This window comes from Heterodontus francisci, chromosome 7 (assembly GCF_036365525.1).
Source record: "Heterodontus francisci isolate sHetFra1 chromosome 7, sHetFra1.hap1, whole genome shotgun sequence".
Classification (NCBI taxonomy): Eukaryota; Metazoa; Chordata; class Chondrichthyes; order Heterodontiformes; family Heterodontidae; genus Heterodontus; species Heterodontus francisci.
Window position 1 is genome coordinate 88,715,799 of NC_090377.1, and position 20,100 is coordinate 88,735,898.

General features: G+C 43.6%; 1 protein-coding gene across 9 annotated transcripts in view; it reads left to right on the top strand.

Annotated features, from left to right (window-relative positions):
• gulp1b (GULP PTB domain containing engulfment adaptor 1b) overlaps positions 1 to 17,680 on the top strand; it is a 475,365-nt gene extending 457,685 nt beyond the window's left edge. For all 9 annotated transcript variants that reach the window (XM_068035589.1, XM_068035592.1, XM_068035597.1 and 6 more), the window contains one exon: positions 14,193 to 17,680. In XM_068035589.1, coding sequence (XP_067891690.1) covers positions 14,193 to 14,264 — 72 coding nt within the window. In that variant the 3' untranslated portion in view covers positions 14,265 to 17,680. The remainder of the gene's footprint in view (positions 1 to 14,192) is intronic.
• The last annotated feature ends 2,420 nt before the right edge of the window (positions 17,681 to 20,100 follow it).

Sequence of the window (20,100 nt, forward strand, 5' to 3'; positions counted from 1 at the left end):
AAACAAGTGAAATGCAGCCGGCTGACCGCGATCATGTGACTGACAGCCAGCCAGTTAAGAAAATGGACGCGTGGCGTCTGTGCACTCAAGGGCTAGAGGTGGGGATCGAGGCACCAATGATGCCATCATCTAAAGCAATGGCAGGTACTGGCGCCATATTTAAAGGGCTGCCAGCCCTGCATTTACTCCTACCTCTGCTGATCCAGGATCCCATTTGCTGCCTCTACTGTCCCAGGACCCTTCCTGCCTCTGCTGTCCTGCTAGGCAAGGAGCTGAATGCGAGCCTGCAGTGACCATGGTTGAAGGAAGACACCAGGTGGCCCCACAGTTTAGTGATGCCTCCCTGCAGGTTCTCCTCCAGGCTGCAAGGGAAAGGCGGAAAGTCCTCTTCCCCAGGGTTGGGAGGAGGACACCTGCCCACCTGACCAAGTAAGCCTGGACAGAAATTGCAGAGGAGGTCACAGCTGTGGGGTCAACCCCAGGACATGGATCAAGGTGCAGGAAGTGGGTCAATGACGTCACCCGTGCTGCCAAGATGAGTGCTCCAAACTCTTTGAACCCTTTGAGCGTTGCATGTGGCAGAGTGAAAGGGAGCTTCTGGTGGAAAAGGGGTGACCACCCAGTCATGTGCATTGGGGAAGGGCAGCAGGACATGCTGCCTGAGGTTTGGCTGCATCTCGGTGAGAGGTGCATGTCAGTCATTGCATAGCCCCACACATTCCTTCGAGAGGGGCCGTATGCAGGAGGCATATGTGTGTCCCCATCATGGACCGCTGGACTATTGCCATCAGAGATCTTGAGCTTGTCCCTGCTGGGAGACTAACTTAGTTCTTCATTGCGTCTGCAGAAAAAGACAGCGCACAATCAGAAAGAATGTGCTAAGACTGGTAGTAGAGTGCCTTATCTTAATGTCTTCAGCCCGATGGAGGAAGAGGCTGTGGAACTGGCAGGGCAGCAAGGCGGCCCGTCCATAGCTCATGGCGAGTCAGGGATGCCCACCCCAGAGAGTGAGTGAGCATCTCCTGGGACACAAGGGTGCATCTGCTGCAAATCACCACTACATCAATGGAACTGCACTGAAGGGGTGGTTGGAATGTCGTGATGGCCAGATCCTAACCGTTCAGTTCCTCTGTTTTCTCATGCAGGTCAAGATGAATGACAGAAGCGAAGAGGTGGGGAGACTAGGGGACAGTCGGCCACGTCTGAGGAGGTGGAGGGAGCTTCTGAGGGTGCACCATCACATTTCCCCGCACTGTCCACCAACGTAGATACTCACACGTCAGTGGGTATCTGGTCATGGTTAGGTTTGGGCACACATGCTGGTGAGCACAGCACAGACGTGCCCCAGCAGCTGACAGAGGCTGTGACAGCCGAGGCCACTGGCAGTCGGAGGACAGTGGGAGAGTAGGCCCATGTTGAGCCCAGGCTGATGACATGCATCTCAGCGGCAACACAGGTAATGCTGCAGATGCAGTGAGAAGTAAGGCAACATCTGGTAGAAACGCCAGAGGCTTTGTGTACCCAAGCACAGACGACGGAGGAGTCCATTCAGTCCTTGGGTACTGCACTGTCTCTGACCTGTGTGCATCTGGCTTCCTCCATTGAGTGATTGGCAACTCATATAGAGAGCCACATTCAACAGACCAATCAGTGGCTTCCAGAGATGGGCTCAGACTTGTACAACATCGCATTGTCCATGTGCTCCATGCAGCAGTGGCAAGGCGAGAGGGGGACAAGGCACCTGGAGTCTCCACCAGGTCCACGCCCCTCTCAGATCAGCAGGGAGGTACAAGTCTACCTTATAAGTGGGGAAGAAAGGCTGCCTGCAACATCCGGGACTCCTCTCAGGGTGATTCTGGTTTGGACAATAGCTCCAAAGCTCCTCTGACGCCAGCACCTCCATCATCCCTGACGACAGAGGAGGGTCCTGCACCTGTGCAGGAGGCTCTCAGCATGCCGGGGCCCTCCAGAGGATCCGAGGCAGCCAGAGGACGACCACCAAGTTCATCTCAAGATGGGGGCAGCAAGGTCAGCAGCCTACCTTCACCTCAGCTGACAGCACAGGGGGCACATAGGAACACCCAGAAAAGATTTAAGAAGAGCACACAGATGCAGTTAGGGGTTCATGGGTGAATGTACATTTTAGATCGATAGTGTTGTGTTTGCTGTCACGCAGAATAAAGAAATTATGTTCACTTACTACGTCTCCTTTCTGTTGTCGGTGCCTTTTGGGAATTCATTTAAACCCTTCCTCGCAAGGGGCTGGAGGCGAGGGACCAATCCCTGGTGCTCAATACTTCAGCCTTGCCACTGTGCAATGTGCACCTTGGTGCTGCAGTGCAGAAGGAAGGGGACAACTACAGAGCTGCTTAAAGGTCAGGCTTTATTGATGCGATTCCAGAAGGTGGTAAGGCTCATAGGAAACTTGAATATATAAGGGCGTTTCATGCCTCCCTTGTGCATATCTCGTGGCACCTTTCCGGCTGTGCCTGTGGCCCTACCTCTGGCACTGCCTGGGCAGCATCCTCATCAAAGGAGGAGGCATTGCACTACACAATATCCTCACTGGTCAACACCTCGCTCTTCTATAGTGCCAGGTTGTGCAGTGCACAGCAAACCACCACTATACGCAAGACCCTCGCGGGGCCATACGGAAGGGCTCCACTGAATCGATCTAGGATCCTGAATCTCATCTTCAGACCAGTGGCCTGCTTGATGGTCACTCGGGTTGGCCTACGGCAGGTGTTGTACCTCTCTGCATTCCTGGGTGGGTCTGCACAGGTGTCAGGAGCCATGTTCACAGTGGGTTGCCCTTGTCGCCAAGCATCCATCCCCAAAGGTACGCAAAAGGTCTGGCACCTGGAACTGCCAAAGGATGTAGGCGTCGTGGCTGCTTCCCAGGAATGATGCACAGCACCTGCAGGATCTGTTTGCTGTGGTCGCAGCCAGACCAGTTGTACTTTGAGGGAGTGAAACCTCTTCCTGTTGATGAAGGCTGCTGGCTCATTGGCTGGTCTGTGGGAGCCTTGATGGCCACATGTGTGCAGTCAATGACACCCTGCGCCTGGGGGAATCCAGCGATAGCCGCAATTCCTATAGCCCTCTCAGCTTGACTGTTTGGATCAGTGCGGAAACGCACATGGTTACCGGCCTTCCTGAACAGGGCATTGGTGACCTCCTTGATGCACCAATGGGTTGCAAACTGGGAGATTCCACACGTATCTCCAATGGATCCCTGGAATGATCCAGTAGCATGGAAGTTCAATGCCATGGTGGCCTTCAGTGACAATGGCATCGGATGCCCACCAAGGCCCATGGGCTCAGCTCATCCTGCATCATGGCACATAAGTGACAACCTCCCTGGATAGGTGGAGTCTTCATAGACGTTGACGATCGGACACGTGCAGGTACTTGAGCCTTGGCCGGTAGTCCCTCTCTGGAGGGTAGCTTCTTCTGCACTCAGGAGACAGTTGGCATGCCCCTCTGCATTCTTCTCCAGCCTCCCATTCCTGAGACTGGCCCTTCTGTTGGCCCCCAGGCTGCTGTGGTACCCCTGCCTTTGCCTGTGCCTGCGCCACCCTCTCTCCATGCTGCTCCACATCCTCAACAGGGGCTTCAAGGCCAAGGTGAATGAAGCCCATGACAGGTTGCCTCTCCCAAGCGCAACGCCTTCACAGCAAACGGCACACCCCTCCCCACACTTTCCTTCACTTGTCACCTCTGATGAGGTGGCACTGTCTCAATGGCACCCTGGTGTGGATCTCCATAGGACTGGCACCTTGCCCTCACTCCTGACAGTGTTTCCCAATTCCCTCCCTGCTTCACCCTTGCTGCCAAGTGACACTGTCTCACCTGATGGCTTCCCAGTGAATCCAACACTCAGCTCCCCCCGTCCTTGTTGCTTCCTTTACAAGGCAAGGCCCTGAAGCCCCGCAGTTCCTATGCAGTATTGGTTAAACTGGACCCATTGAATAAAATCGCTCTCTGTTGGGCTCTTACATACCTTAATTGCCTTCCCGCCTCATGGATGTGCAAAGTCCGCACTCCATGCCAACCACTGACAGTAAAATCCAGAAGGGACATCAAGATATCGAACTTCCGGTCTGACGTCTTCCGTCCCTATTTTATGTCCACCCCATCTCCGTTCCCATCTCCAATAGTTCCTTAAAATTCTGGCTTCGATGTTTGAATCAAGATTCTGCCATTGTCGTAGTACTGAAACAAGCCTAATCAAAATCACAAATTACGTTCTCTAACTATGATTATTGCACAATCTCTCTGCAGCGTTTGATGTGGCCAACTACAACATCTGCCTCCAATGCCTCTCCTCCATTGATCCACTCAGTAGGACTATCCTTGCTTGGTTCTGCTCATACTTACCTGACTGTAGACAATATATCTCCAGCAATGGCTTCTGTTTGTGCCCCTGCACCATTACCTCTGTAATCCCTAAGCATCCATCCTTGGTTCCATCTAGCTCTACCTCTCCGTCACCTGTCTCAGCCCCTCGTCTGCCTCTGTGTTGGCAGACTGCTTGTCCAACTTGAGTCACAATGTCCTCTAATTGAACATTGGGATGATCAAAGCTATTGTCTTCAGCCCCTCCCATAAAATCCTATACCGTTGCCATGAATTTCAATCCTCTCAGGCTACTGTGCCAGGTTGAAAGAGACTTTTTGACCCCCAGCTGACCTTCCAACCCCATATCTTCTCCATCACCTTGACTGCATATTTCCAGCTCTGTAGCATTTCTGACCTTTGCCCGTACCTCAGTGTGTCTGTTACTGAAACCCTCATTCATTCCTTTTGTCATCTCCAGAACTCACTACTCCAATGCTCTCCTGGCCAGCCTCCCATGTTCCACCCTCTGTATACTTAAACTAATCCAAAACTCTTCAGTCATATCCTATCCTATACAAGTCACCCTCAGCCATCACCCTTGTCCATGCTGATCTCTGTTGCCTCCCACTTCCCAATACCTCCATTTTTAAATTCTCATTACTTGTTGATTCACTTTATGACTTCGCCCTGACCTACAATCTGTCCCGGAATCTGTAGTCATCTTATCTTGTGTTTTATGTACCACTGCTCCCCACCACCCACCCCTACGTTACCTCACAAATAGTCTTCAATTATCTAGGCTCTACACTCTGGAATTCCCTCCCTAAATTTCTCCACCTCTTCTCCTTTAAGATCTTTCTTAAAACCAAGCTTTTAGTACCCCTCCAAGTAGTTCCTTCTTTGGGTAAGCATCCACTTCTGTCTGATTACACTTCTGTGTATGTCATTTTTGTACAATAAAGGTATATGAATAAAAGTTGTTGTTGTTGAATCTTGATCCCTGAAGGGATTGCTTCTCTCCAACTCCAGATAATTGCATTCAACCCCATGTATTCAGATGGTAAGGAAGCAGTAGCTAGGAATCCTCTTGTCCCTTACAGTGCAACACCAACAGAGGCAAAAAATATTTAAGATCACTAACACTCAAAATGAGGTGCTATCCTTTAAAAATCTTGGCACCAAAATTGTGTAGGACATCCACCATAAATCTGATGAGAGTGCATGGGAATGGCTGTAAATTTAATCAGGACCCAGTTACACCAGATCCCAGCCTTGCATCAACATTTCCAGGATTGTCTTCTAGGTGCGAAGCCTCTGCCCATCAACGTAAGGAGGCAGAGAATCCCAAAGTTGAAGGATCCTGCTCTTAGGCCCTCAGTTACAAACATGTGAAATCAGCACAGTTACATATTGTTGTGATATTGATTTCTCAACACAAACATACCAAACAATCTGAGGCTGAATGGTAAGTTGAATGGAGAATTCTTTATTACAAAATAACAGGAGAGCTGTAAGGTACATGTGCTTACTGTTGACTAAAGCTACTCCAACTGCTATATCACATGTTGGCGTAGATCACTTCCTGTGATGATGTATGCTAAACTATTTACATATTCAACAGTATATTAGCTAATACTCAAAGCAGTTAAAGCAATGTCACATCCCGCTTTTCTTAAATGGAAATGTCATTGTCATACAGGCCCCCACCTGCCAAGGATGAGGCACATAACTTCACCACATGGATATGAAATTTCAAATTGTTGCTGGGAAGAAAAGAGGGCCTGTTACAAGGAATTGCCAGGCCCCTAGCTGGAAAGACATTTTTGCATACTAGCAGACACTGTTGGAACAAAGGAACCAGTCCCTGCTCCCATCTGACAGATGCGGTCAGACCAGTTTAGTCACATGACTAACTGGCTGTTGCAGAGTTTTGAACTGAGAGTTTTAAATTGGAGAAACAGTGTTTGAAGTCAGAAAGCACCTGGCTCCGGGATTGAGAGCATCTCTCTCCTGTCTGCTCCCATCTCTTTCTCATCAGCTTCGGAATCCATTGAAGACATATGAACCCCAAGAGAGAAAGTCTCCTACAGTGAACAAGGTTTAAGAAGAATACTGGGCCCCAACGAAAAGCAAGAGCCACTTACAATAGGACTCCACAGTGAGCTCGAAGAATAATAATAAAGAAACTCTTCAGATATTGCCTCAAACGTCTCCACTTTATTTTTCTTCTCTTTTCTGTCCCTATTTGCATATGTGTATCGCGTATGCATGCTAGCGTGGGCGCGTCGTGTAGCCATAGGCGTCAATCGAATTAGAGTTTAAGTTTTAATAAATTTCAATCTTGTTTAAACCTAAGAAAGCCTGTTTGTGCTCATTTCTTTGCCTTATAATTGGAAAGAAGTGAACAAGGATTCACCGGGGGGAGCTCAAAACACGGTGTATTTAAAAATCAAACCCTGTTACAGTAAGGCCAGGTGAAGACTGAGAGGGGCCCCTAGATACCTTTCTCACCTGGTCGTAACAGTCATAAAATATAAGCTATGTACATAATGTAATAGGATGCTAGTGAACAATATTTACACATGTACTGAGTCTCATGTTCATTAATCAAGTGTCTCTGAAACGTATAACTGGTCTGCTGACTCGACCTGATCTTGTAACTATGAAACTTTACTGAGATCTGGAATTGTCAATTCTGTCCTCTTGATTCATAGGTTTGGACTGACAATCATCTTGTACTTGAGCATTGTCCGTGTCATTTTTCTTAGTTCCATTCATAGGACTTGAATGTGAATGTGTTCTCGACACTACATGAATGTCAGACATGATGTTGTTAGATAACTCACTCAGCTGACATCTGTTCCTTCTCAACATCACTCCGGTCAGGGTGGTTTCTTCGTGTGATGGTGGCTCTCTGTGTTTGTTTGGTTGATGCTCTTGGCATGCATCACTTGTCCTCACTGTACATTGTATGTCATCATTGATTCCTGGCCAATAATTTGTCTCACATGCAAATCATCTGGACTTTTAAATGCCCATGTGACCTTGATGCAGTTGTGTAAGGATATCTTGATGAAACTTTTTTGGAATCAACACTTGTCTTCCTTTAAAAATAACGCACTGGATATTCCTAACTCATCACAGTATGGCCAAAAGGTTCTGAAGTGTGTGGAAGTCTCTTGCATTGTCAGGCCATCCACTAATAACAAGCTACCATATTGCCTTTAGAACAGGATCTTTGGAAGTCTGTTCTTGGAGCTCTTCATGTTTCTTCTGTCCAAATCCTATTAGGTCAATATCGTACGCATATTATAGCTCTATATTGATTTCATCCACTTGGGCATCTAACGGTATGTCTTCTCATTTCTTAGGATTGGGTAACCTGCTCCGTGTCTCAGATGTAACCATGAGGTTTCTGGGTTTATAATGAATCTCACATTGTAACCTTGTACTTTAATTAATAACCTTTGTAGTTGAGGTGGCGTGCTGGTGAGTGATTTTTGCCAAATGATTGCTAACTTCTTGTGATCTGTCTCGACAACAAAACGTTTGCCAAAAAGGTATGTATGAAACCTTGTAATACCGAATACAAGTGCTAATGTTTCTCGTTCTATGTTTGAATAGTTCACCTGAGTGGGTTACAGACTTTTGGAACTAAATGCAATTGGTCTACATTCTTGTAATAAACATGCTCCGGGACCCTTTTGTGAAGCAGTTACCTCAAGTATAGTTTATTTTCTTGGGTGGTAATCTTGCAAACATGCTTCTGTCAAAAGAGACTGTTTCAGTGAATCGAATGCATACTGATGATCTTCGTGCCTCAAAAATGATATATCTTTCTTGAGAAGCTCACACAGTGATGATGTTTTTTCAGCAAAATTCAAGATAGACAGTGCTAAAAAGTTGAATAAAACTAAAGATCTCTGTAAATCTTCCTTGTCTTGAGGAGTAAGCATTGATTGTATATCCTCAACCTTACTGGGATCAGGTCTTATCCCTGTGTTAGAGTAGATTGAACTGAAAAAGTTTACATTAACAGCATAGTTTTTGCTATTAAACATGAGACCTTCTCTTCTGGCTGTTTCCATTCGAATGTGAAGATTCTTGTCATACTCTTCCTTAGTACTTTCCATGACTGCTAGGTAATCTGCTTTGCAAACACATCCAGGAACATTTTCAGTGATGCAATCCATATGCTGTTGGAACAGGTCTTGTCTTACTGACAGACCAAAAGGTAAGCCTAAAAAGCAATATCTTCCAAATGGTATTCTGAAAGTTGTTAGTTCCTGTCAGTCTTCAGAAAGGTATCCATGTTTTGCGTCCAACTTCAAGAAAAACTTGGCTCTCGCAAATCCTGGATTTAACTCTCCAAAGTAATAATTTGTGAAGGCGTCTTTTGAGTTCTCGGTTTAACCTTCTTGGATCTGGACATACTCAGTGGTTATAGAGCTGCACCAATCAGCGTGTTGCTGAACACGGCAAATAATCCCTTGCCATTCCATCGTGTCAAGCTCAACTGTTAGCTTGTCTTTGATTTGGACGCTGCACGTCCGTGGTAGATTTATGGAGGGAACGGCATTGTTCTTCAAATAAAGAACAGCATCTCCTCTAAAACTGCCCATCATATCAGATCTATCCGGGTACTTCTGTTGTAAATCCTGAATGGACTCAATGGGATCAACATTTACCTTGGTTGCATTGCACTGGCACAGTACTGGCCTCGTGAATTGTCATGATTCTGAGTTTACTGCATGCATGTAGTCCTGCTACCACTGGACCATTGCTATTAACTACATAGGGACTTGCGGTGACCATGCAGAATTTCTCTATCTGCACTCCAAAGTCAGTGCTCCCATGCAGCATATTGATGAGCCATTATATGCAGTATGTCTAGCTCTAGTTGCCTGTAGCATAGATTCCCATTGCGTCAGGTACATATTGTCATGCAGGCCCCCTCACCTGCCAAGAATCAGGCACATTAATTTCACCACATGGACATTAAATTTCAAATTGTTGCTGGGAAGAAGAGAAGGCCTGTGACAAAGGGTTGCCAGGCCCCTGGCTGGAAAGACACTTTTGCATATTAATAGACAGTGTTTGGAACAAAGGAGCTATCCACTGCTCCAATACAATCCACAAACAGACGTGGTCAAACCAGTTAATCACATGACTAACCTGCTTGGCAGTCTGGATTTTTTTCTGAATTTTACAGATTTGAACTGAGAGTCTGGAGAAAGCTGTTTGCTCCTGGATTGAAAAGACCTCCCTGGCTGGCTCGCCACCACCTCTCCTGTCTGCTCTCATCTCGTTCTCATGGAACTCCAAAACCCACTGAAGACCTATGAACCCCAAGAGAGAAAAGTCTCCTCCAGTGAACAAGGTTTAAGAAGAATACTGGGCCCCAACGAAAAGCAAGATCTACCTACAATCAAGGACTCTACAGTGAGCTCGAAGAACCGTAACAACAACTCTTCAGATATTGCCTCAAACCTTTTCACTTTATTTTTCTTCTGCTCTTTTCTGTCTCTATTTGCATGTGTGTATCGTGTATGCATGCTAGCGTGGGGCGCGGTAGGCGTTAACCGAATTAGATTTTAAGTTTTAAGTTTAATAAATTCCAACTTTTCTTCTTTAAACCGAAGAAAGCCTGTTTGTGCTGGTTTCTTTGCCTTATAATTGGAAAGCGGTGAACAAGGATTCACCAAGGGGGAGCTAAAAATATGGTGTGTTTAAAATTAAACCCTGTTACAGGAAGACAAGGTGAAGGCTGAAAGGGAACCCTGGACCTCATTCTCACCTGGTCATAAAAATATCCTTATGTATCGAAGTGGTAAAATGTTGACCCTTGCCCCAGTATCAACCTTGTTCTTGCCATTCTTTTTTGGGCATATGATTTCAATTGTAGTGAAGGCTTCCAGCTGTGTAACTGCATATATGTGGTGAACAACTGCCACCATGTGAAAGGCTTGTTTGCTTTCAGTGCCTTCTTTGCTGTCCAGGTCCTTACCTACCTCATGGACATGCTTTTGTTTAAACTGGTATTTTGTGAACTCCTTTCTGTTTTTTCCAGTAGGCGGTGTCTGTTTCTTATTGAGCTGTGGCTTCTGACTGCTTTTCCATTGCCAGACCTTCTGCACAATCTTGCTCAGTGCCTCTTTACACCACATGCCTTGCAGGTATTCCTGAATGCAGGACAATTTCTTGCCTGGTGCAACAGACTGCACTTGCCACATGCATTGCCCTGTAGGGATGTCTTGGCTACCTCGCCTATGGTTGTTGCTGCTCCAAGCGCATGTATATGCTGCCTGCTTGAAGCCATGGCTTCGTACTTCCTTCCTTCCTTAAGAAGATGTTTGGTGTCCTATCCTTTTCCTTTATCCAACAGGTCTTTTTGGAATGCCTCTATTGGGTTGACGCAATAAGGAGCTCCATTATCCTTTCAGACAATTCTGCATCTGAAAAAAATTACAGACTTTTCCTTTCTCCTGGCATCTGCTGACAAATTGATCAATGGTTTCTTTGGGCTGTTGTCTGTGTGCCACGGTTCCAACTGATGGATCTGGAAATTAACTTGACCTTCAGTTAGTCTTCTAATATTGTCCAAAGTTTCGATAGGTCCTTCTGGTCTGTTTCTGACAGTCCAGAAATATTGATGCGATGGAGTCTTTCATTACCAATCACAACTTTTATCTTAATTGCTTGTTTGTCAGGCTCTGTGACTGAAAGATCAAAAAAGCATAACTCCATGCTGTTTAAAGAGTTGGAACTCATGGAGGAGATCTTGAACCTTCCAGTTCATTACTAGGTATTTTGTGGTCATGGTGTCAAACTTCTTTTTTACAGGAATTCTCTGCTAGAGCTTTCCCCTTTAATTGTTGTTTTTAAAAAAGCTTCCCTTGAAGGAAATGTAACCGATCTGCTATGCCTGCAGTGTTGGATCTCTGCCATGTCCTGAGCTCTGTGACTGCAGCATGGGATTTCAGTCTGTGATCAGGGAGACTCCACCCATGAAGCTTTTTGGCAGAAAAACCACGATGCATAATGGCAGTGCCGTACCCCCCTTTGAGCACTCACGCTTTCCCGGAGTATCAACTTTTTGAGGATGGTCTTCGAATCTGACCCTGTGTCACACCACCACCGCTTCCTCCAATGATCTGCAGTGTTGTTCCAAGCCTTATGGCTTTCCACGAGAGAAACAGTCGTCCTCGATGTTGCACTGGTGATCTCCGTCCCACTGTTGAACACTGTTACTGGCATATTGAGCACCTCTGCATTACTGCTACTCTGTTGTGTTCCACTGCCACCATATTGTGTTATTGATTTCTCAGCACAAACATACCAAACAATCTGAGGCTGAATGGTAAATTGAATGAAGGGTTCTTTTTTTTACAAAATAACAGATTTACAGGAGAGCTCTAAGATACAGATGCATACAGTTGACTAACATTGGTCCAACTGTAATATCACACGTTGGCTTACATCACTTCCTGTGATGATGTATACGAAACTATTTACATATTCTACTGTATGTTAACTAATACTCAAGCAGTTAAAGCAATATCGCATCATGTATGGTCTTACTCGATTAACCTGCCCATTCCTAGCAGAACTGGGGTCCCAGCCAAGATTGGGACAAATTTATGCGATACATTTATTCTACCACATCTGATTGAGTTCCATTTTCTCAAGAGCTACAGCAGACCATATAGAAATATATTAAATCAATGTAAAACCAATTGAACAGCATGAAGCTGGGTATACATTTGGGAAAGTTTAATCTTTTTAGGTTCTGATTCATCTAAGATATATATGCACTTTCCAACACCTATACTTCACTCTTGTTTTCTTACAGATGCAAAAGAATCTTAAAATGTTCTGTGTTTCCACACTCTCTCTAAGAACCTATTGGTTTCTCAATGTTTACAAATTGTTAATTTATCTATCAATCAAACAATGCCAGGGTTCTCATCTGCAACCTGGTCTCTTCAGTGAATCCACTATACATTTCAAATGCAGATCAATTGTACATTAATCTTGACTGCCATTTCATTGCAGTATGGAAGGAGTGCTGCATTGTTGGAGGTGACTGTTCTGGATGAAATACAAAACTGATGCCCTGTCTATCTGTTCACTTAGATGTAAAAGACCATAGCACCACTCAAAGAAAAGTAGAGGAATTCTCCCGGTGTCCTAGCCTCATTTATTGGTTCGTCCAATGCCACCATAATAAGCTGGTCTTTTTTCTCATTGCTCTTTGTGGGACTTGTGCACAGTTGGTGTTGCATTATCTGCAATTGTCTACAAAATAACAGTCACTACCCTGAAAAGCAACCCATTGCCTGGCATTTGGCATGCCCTGAAAATGTGAATGGGGCTTTATAAATACAAATTTGTTCATTCATTCTTTCTTTCTGATCTTAAGGAAATACACACCTGCACTCTATAAGGTGTATGTTGCTATCCTTATAAAACAGTACTTCCATGAGCACTGCCACTGGAGATTCACGAGCATAAATACAAATTTTGAGAGGTAAAGTTTCCACTTTGGGTACAATTTGCATTCCAGGTGCAAGTAGTGCTCAAAATTGTGCTAGTTGTCTGCTCAAATTAATTTGCGTATTGCCGAACATAAAATCTTCCATGAACCAGTGCAATTGAGCAGCATTTTAGAACACAATTTTTTTTCTCTTTGGCAACTTAGTGCAGTTTGATTAATACAGCTGAAAATGAGGTTATCACAAAAAATAAGCATTTGTAATAAAGGTGCCTCATCTACCACCTGTGAGTAACTGATTTTTAGTGACTGAAAATGTCAGAAAACTTTCAGTTTTATTCAAGTACAGTCATCAGTTTTTTAGTAAATTAATTTTTATTTAATATTTGGAAGCTTTTAAAAGGTGCCTATTGCTGCCCTTATGGCTAAAAAAACCCTTAAATTTAAGAGCTTCTTGAAGGTCCACAAAGGTGTACAATTTGTAGAAACTTGCCAAGGTGATTAATTCAATCTGGGGATGCGGCCAGTGTGTAGGAAAGCCCAGCTTCCAGCGCAATGATTTTTAAACAAGCTCAAAAGATCACAGAAGGTCAATTTGCATTGGACCCAATTTGCAGTTACATTTCTTCCATCTTTTACACCAGTTTAGCTGATCAACCCAAAGGGAACTATACCCTTGAGTGTCCAATTTACAAATATCATGTCTCATACAAAACAGCATCAAATCATAACCAAAAAGTCTTTTTTTAAAAAGGTGTACAAAAAGGAAAAGAATCCCAGTTAACTCCTGTTGTTTTTCTGATCGTGAGATAACTTGGAGAGATTGCTCAGCTAACGCAGAAAGGAACCAAGTAGGTAGCAAACTATAGAAGTAGCAAACAACAATAATTCGCCTCTAATTATCCTTGGGACCTATTTAGATCATTGCTGCGCTGATCATAGCAGTTAAACAGTGTTCCTGATCCCAGAATACACAGGAGAGTACTAGTAAATTTTTATGCATGATGGTCTCTCATAAATGCACTTTGTTTGTGTCTGCCTCCAATTCCAAGAATTTAAATCCCCAACAAGTTCGCATTGGTTTTGCAGGCTCCTTCACATAAATGGTCCACTGAACTTGATGGACAAAATGATTGCTGTTATGGTTAACTTGTTCTGTCTTTCTTTGTTCTTTGAAGTAGATCTTTTCACAGCTTGATAAGTAAATCTGGTAGATTGCAAAACAATCATGCCACAAAATGATATGGGTTCTTTTTGGAGTTTTGACTGCTGTTCATTATTTAAATGGTGACTGCATGTTGTTGAAAGCAACTATTTGCTATAATTATAGCACATTTCCTTATTTTTTATTTTCTAGGAGGGGTTCAAAATGGGACTAACTCTTGAAGGCACTGTGTTCTCTCTTGATCCCCTGGATAGCAGATGCTGACGTTAAGGAACTGGATATTTTGATTTGGATCATAAACGTATAGTGCCAGTGAAGTGCCAAAAAAGCTTTTTGTTTTCCACATTATCTGGTAATACCTTCCTTGTATGGATTTTTAACTTGATTCTGCTTGCATCTTTTTCTTGCACCTTTTTAAGTCAAGTGAGCAAATAGCGTAATAAACGCTTAAGATTAATGTTAATACAATTTGCATTCTACTTGATATTTTATGGAGCCACCCCTTTGTTCCTTCAATTCTAACATTTTTTCAAAAAATATCTTTTTAAAATTAGAAATAGCACTGAATTGTGATGGTCTAAGTTTTGAAAAGGATTTTTACTCAAGAAAGTTCTATTTGTTCTTTTTCATCTATATCTTCAAATGAAGGGTTCATAATGTAATTGCAAACTGCATCTAGTTAACATTGGAGCTAATACACTCAAACATCAAATGTTCCAGTTGCAGTAATAAGAGGTTCTAATGATGAAAAGAAACAATGATAATGCTTTGGAATCTGTATGAGCAGCACTAAACAAAATTTTTAATGGGAGGAATCGCCTGCCCGTTGTTACTCATTTTAAAACTCCTGTGCTTTCCCTTCATACTATTATGTTTACCCAGTCTTGGAAGAGTGTATTTTTAGATGTTTATTTTTCAGTAGTATGCTGAAAATGATACATATTAAGTGATTTTGATGCAAGGCAAGTTCTTTGTGGGTATGTTTTGAGATTTGCCTCGGAGGATGATGTAATAACCAGATTATATGTTGCCCAAACTTTGCTGCTAAGACAACTAAATTGTATTGAAGTTAGATTCAAACTTGACGCCCTTTAGACATTTTGCTACGTTAAAAATGCTATCTAAATGTAAGTTGTTTGTCAAACTAACTTCTTTGATTATTTATCTTTTACGACATTTCATTTTGTGAAACGTTAAAGAAAACTCAAGCCCCAATTTTATCTGTGGGTGTCACTTGCAAGGGTGGGGCTGAGGCAGAGGGCAGACTGCCCCATCTCAGCAATGTGAAGCCTAGGAGATTTTAACTTCTAGGCCCCATCTGTATAGGCCCCATCAGTCTCCCAGACAAAATCAGCAGGAAGTGGTAGCTGGTCAGCAGATGGGAGCAGAATGTCAGATGACAGGAGTTACGTGGCCGAGACGGTTGTCCTGGTAGGGAAGCTAAAACAGCTTCCCTGTGCGGACCTCTAGTTAAAATAGACATCGGAGCCTGATCTGCAAATTTAAAGAAGCACTCTGCCAGTTTCCAGCAGATGCCCCTCCCATCTCCTCAGAAATGTAGGCTGAAATCATAACCTTCAGGAGGAGAGCAGGACCTCAGCAGTTAAGTCCCACTAGATAATTTTAACTGCCTGCCTAGTATCTGCCAGGCTGACAAAGTTAGAATCATCCCTTTAGAATCAGTTTTAAGTTAGACAAAGATATGTCGAGATATCAGAGGCCATTTGGCCCAGCAAACTCATTTTTCCGTAGGCACCTGTGGTGCCACTATCGCAGAGTCTTTGCACCTATTGCCTTATCTAGAAGACCATTTTTCTTTATAACAGCAATCTGTTTACTAGTTAGTACATAAGCCTCCTTATGCTGCAGTTATGGTTTACTTTGAAACTTCTTTTCTACTCCAATTAATATCATGAACACCTGCATGAAACCATCTCTCACTCAGTTCATTTGAAACAGAAACAAATGATGTTTTGCTCATAATTCATTCCTCTAATATAAGCAGTCAGTCTTGTGGCCCTTTTCTCTGCTGCATCCTGGACTTGGATGTCTCTTTTGTGCCGCCAACAAGAAGTGAATGCAGTCCTCAAAGTATGAATGAGCAGAGGATTGCAAATATTTGGCCTGATGTCTTCAAACTAATCCTCCACTGATTTGGCAACATAGATTAGTCTTCTGTTGGTTTTCTGCAGTGACTGGATTACGGCAACTATTGACTGTAATATAATTTCCAACTTTCTTTCAATCTTTCCTCTAATTAGTTCAGTATTATTGACTAGTTTGTTCCCTTTTTTTTCTAATGTGTAAGACCTTGCACTCATCTGTGTTGAACTTTACTTGGCATAGTTCTGCCCAATTCCAAAATTCACTTAAGTTCTTCCGTAATTACTTGGCTGTGCCCCCGCCATATTTAATTGTATCTACAAGAAAGAGTAACTTGCATTAAGTTTAGAAATCCAGGTTATTTATGTAGATCTTAAACAGTAAGGGCTCTGTAGCGATCTTAGAGATATGCGACTCAGTACAACAACCCAACCTGATATCACTCCTGCAACTAGTTGCTGTAACTATCAGTTGCTTCCTCTCTTTCAGACAATTCCTTATCCACCTCCAAGTTTTACCTGGGGCATTTATTTTTTCAAACGTAACAGCAATTTAAATATTGCTTTAAACAGGAAATCTTTATCATTTACTGTTTTGAAAATGAAAAACTGGCATAGACCAATTGAATATTAGCAATTATTTCAACTTTATCTCTAACTGTAATTGTAGTTGTTTCTTATCCTCCCAGGTTACATAGATATGTTTGAAGCGTATCATCTGAAGTGTAATACAAGTCTATTTCTTGAACACGATACAAAATGGTGATGTTAAATCAAGAGCTGTAGGATGAAGAGTGGATCATTTAAACCTGGCATTACCTTTTCAGAATTAATGCATTTCTACAAATTATTATAAACAAGTCTCTGCATGCTTTGCCAGTATTTCATACAACTATCTCATTGATAATATGCAGTATCTAACAAGTCTTCCTATTTCTACCTGCACCTATATCACATGACATTTTTCACTTGAAAGTTAATCACATTGTGACATACTTTAATGCTTTACAATATATTTATCAGTAGTCTGTGTATATTCGCCTATTTTTGTCTTATACAATTTATATTGTGAGGGTGGTAGAGTGTACCACTGTTTATGTTATCAGTGATTTTTATTAAATTTTTTTCAAAATTCAATTTGCATCTCTCAAGTAACTACATAGTCACTGGTCACAGATTTGAAGAAAATAGAGTTAATTTTACATGCATATAACTGTGTTCCTTTAAAACCGTTTTCTGTTCCTAAATTTACAATGGTGATTGTCAGCATAGAAATGGTGATGGCAATATTTGATTAACTTTAAGTATGTTAGGATAACTGCTAATGAATTAACAAAAATTTGATTTTGTTAAACCTTTAGGGAAAAAGTATAATTTAGATTCATAATTATATCAGTGTTATATACCAGTATCTGGTACTATTGAACATATATTAAGATTGTGCTGAACCAAAAAAGTTACAATTGCTTCATAGATGCATACTGTTGTATTCTTGATCAGTTTGGAAGTTGGAGGTAGGCCAAGTCTGTAACACCAGTATATCTTTGTAATGTCTAATAGATGTAAAAGTCTCCTTCAATTGCCTATAATAAACTTTTATAAAAAAAAATGTAGATCGACTCATTCACACCTATTGATTCCTCTTCAGATGTTTTATATGAAAACTGTGCTTATGAATGCAAACGTTTGATAAAATTTTATTTTTCTAATGCTCTATAGCAGCTGATTTGGTTTTCAATTGAGATGCAATTAAATGAGCTTCAAACTTTTATTACATGTGAAGCAATCAACCAAACAACAGCAGGACAAAGGATAGTACAGAAAAAAATGCCCGCAATTATTAAAAACATGTGGCTGGATTTTACGTCGGCCAGACGGGAGCTTGCCACTGACATAAAACTTGGTGGCGAACCCACTTCCGCCCGGCCTGGGGATCTGACCCACATTTTACGGGTCCCCGGGCTTTAATTGTTCCAAGGCGAGACTTCCACCCGCTTGAGGGAGGAAGTCTCGCCTCATTGAGCTGCTGGCCAATAATCGGGTCGGGAGCAATGGCCACTGCTGGGACTGTAGCCCAGCCGAGGACATGGAGCCAGGAGTCCAGGTAAGTTAGGGTTGCCTCCCCGGGCTAATCGGTCGCTCCCCGGCGAGGCAAGGATGGTCGGTTGGGGGGAAGGGGGGGGCGTCTCAGGTCTTGGTGGTTGGGGAAGCGGGGATGGCCCTCAGTCGGGAACCCTGTGCCCATTTGTCTGGGCCCCTCCCCCCACATAAGGGCCTTGATTGGCCTGGGGCTGGTGGCCTGTTTATCGCACACACACACCCCGCCCCCGGCCCACATAGGGCGCAGGCGGGAGCAGGTCGGGAAGGCCTCCCAGAGCCTCCTGCTCAATTTAACGCCACCCCACCGCACCGCACCACCGCCCCCGCCACCATCCGGCTCACGGGTGGCGTAAAATTCCGGCCAAAGACTTGACTTCACTGTAAGTTTAGCAGAAGAACACAGACATGATGTTTTATCCAGTTTCAACTTACCAACATGAAGTCAAATGTAAACATGTATCACATATACTTTATTTCTGAGTGGTACTTTTTGATTGAATCTCTCTGCTGAGGATATGTTGATTTGTGCTGGGTATGGATCCATAGTTTTTAGCTGCCATTCGGTACTTATCTGAAATTAACATCCTTAATGTGAATCGAGAGAATCAAGCATAGCCAAGCCTAATGCTGTCCCAACCCAACATCCATGCATACACTCACACCCAGCAGAAGTGACTGGGCAGTATTCAGGAGTAGGAATAAAGGTTGTCTTTTCCTTTCCTGGAGGCATGTTGAAACTAACTGTAGTGTTTTCATCACCATCCAGTTGAGGCTGACTAACAACAGAGAGAAAGGAATAAATCTGGTCTGTGGGACTTGGTACTACACCAACCAGTGCTGAGTTAGGTATAATTTTACAAATGTGACAGGAACTTTAAAATCGATCTAAGCAAGGAACAGATATCACAGTTTAGTCTTCAAGAAAATAATTCTATGTTCATAACCTAGTGCAGGTAATGTTAGATGTTCAGGTCCTGAATTTCTCAAAGTTTCTCCTAGATCTCCTGCCATAACTGTTTTCAGTTGTTTACACAACTTCTCTGAGGGCCCGCCGATGTCCCACCATTGTAGCAGTGATGCATACCTCAAGGAAGTGACCTTCAGTAGTAATGGGAATATAAACATGAGGAAATTGTATTGGAGTGCCAATAAGGAACACATTTCCCATTGTTTAATGTGGGAGTATTTATTCCCTAAGGGCGGGAATGGAGGCGGGGGTGGGGGTGGAGGGAGGGTGCCAAAAATACTGGCGCCTGCCAGTGTGTTAGTTTCAGGATGCCATTTGCATTGCCAGCAATGTTAACCAGGCTGTTGGGAGGGTGGGATAGGAATCTTGTTCTCCTCCCTATTGAGGCCAATTAAAGTAGTTTTTAAGCTTGTTAAGAGCTTGTTAAAGCTGAAGGATGAAATTTTGAAGGGGATGCATGCTGTTGATTGCAGATTAGCTAAAGAAGGGCAAATACAGAGTTCGTAGCCAGTCAAAACTGCTCCAAGGAATCACCCAACCCGATAAGAAGATAGCAGGCAATGGTTGGGTGGGGGGTGGTCAGGATTTAGTGGAGCTGGCAGGGCTCTTGGTGCTGGGCTGAAAAGGTGGTGGGAACCCCATCTCAGTGCCTGGGCAATTAACAGCCAGGCGCCGGGATCCCAGCCCCTTTAAGGAGGACCAGCAGCTCAGTAGTATTGGCAGGACCACTGGGAGTGGTGGCCACTGCCGGTACTGCAGGAGGCCTTAGAACCAGATCCAGTGCTGGAGACAGACCCAAAGTAAGTGAGGTGGGATCCAGTCTGGCAGGCCCGTGCGATGGATGGATAGAGGGTGGGCATTGAGTGCAGTGGGGGTGGGGCTGTAGGTTCAGGAAGGTGGGTTGTTTTCCACTGGTGGCCCTCCGTGGGAC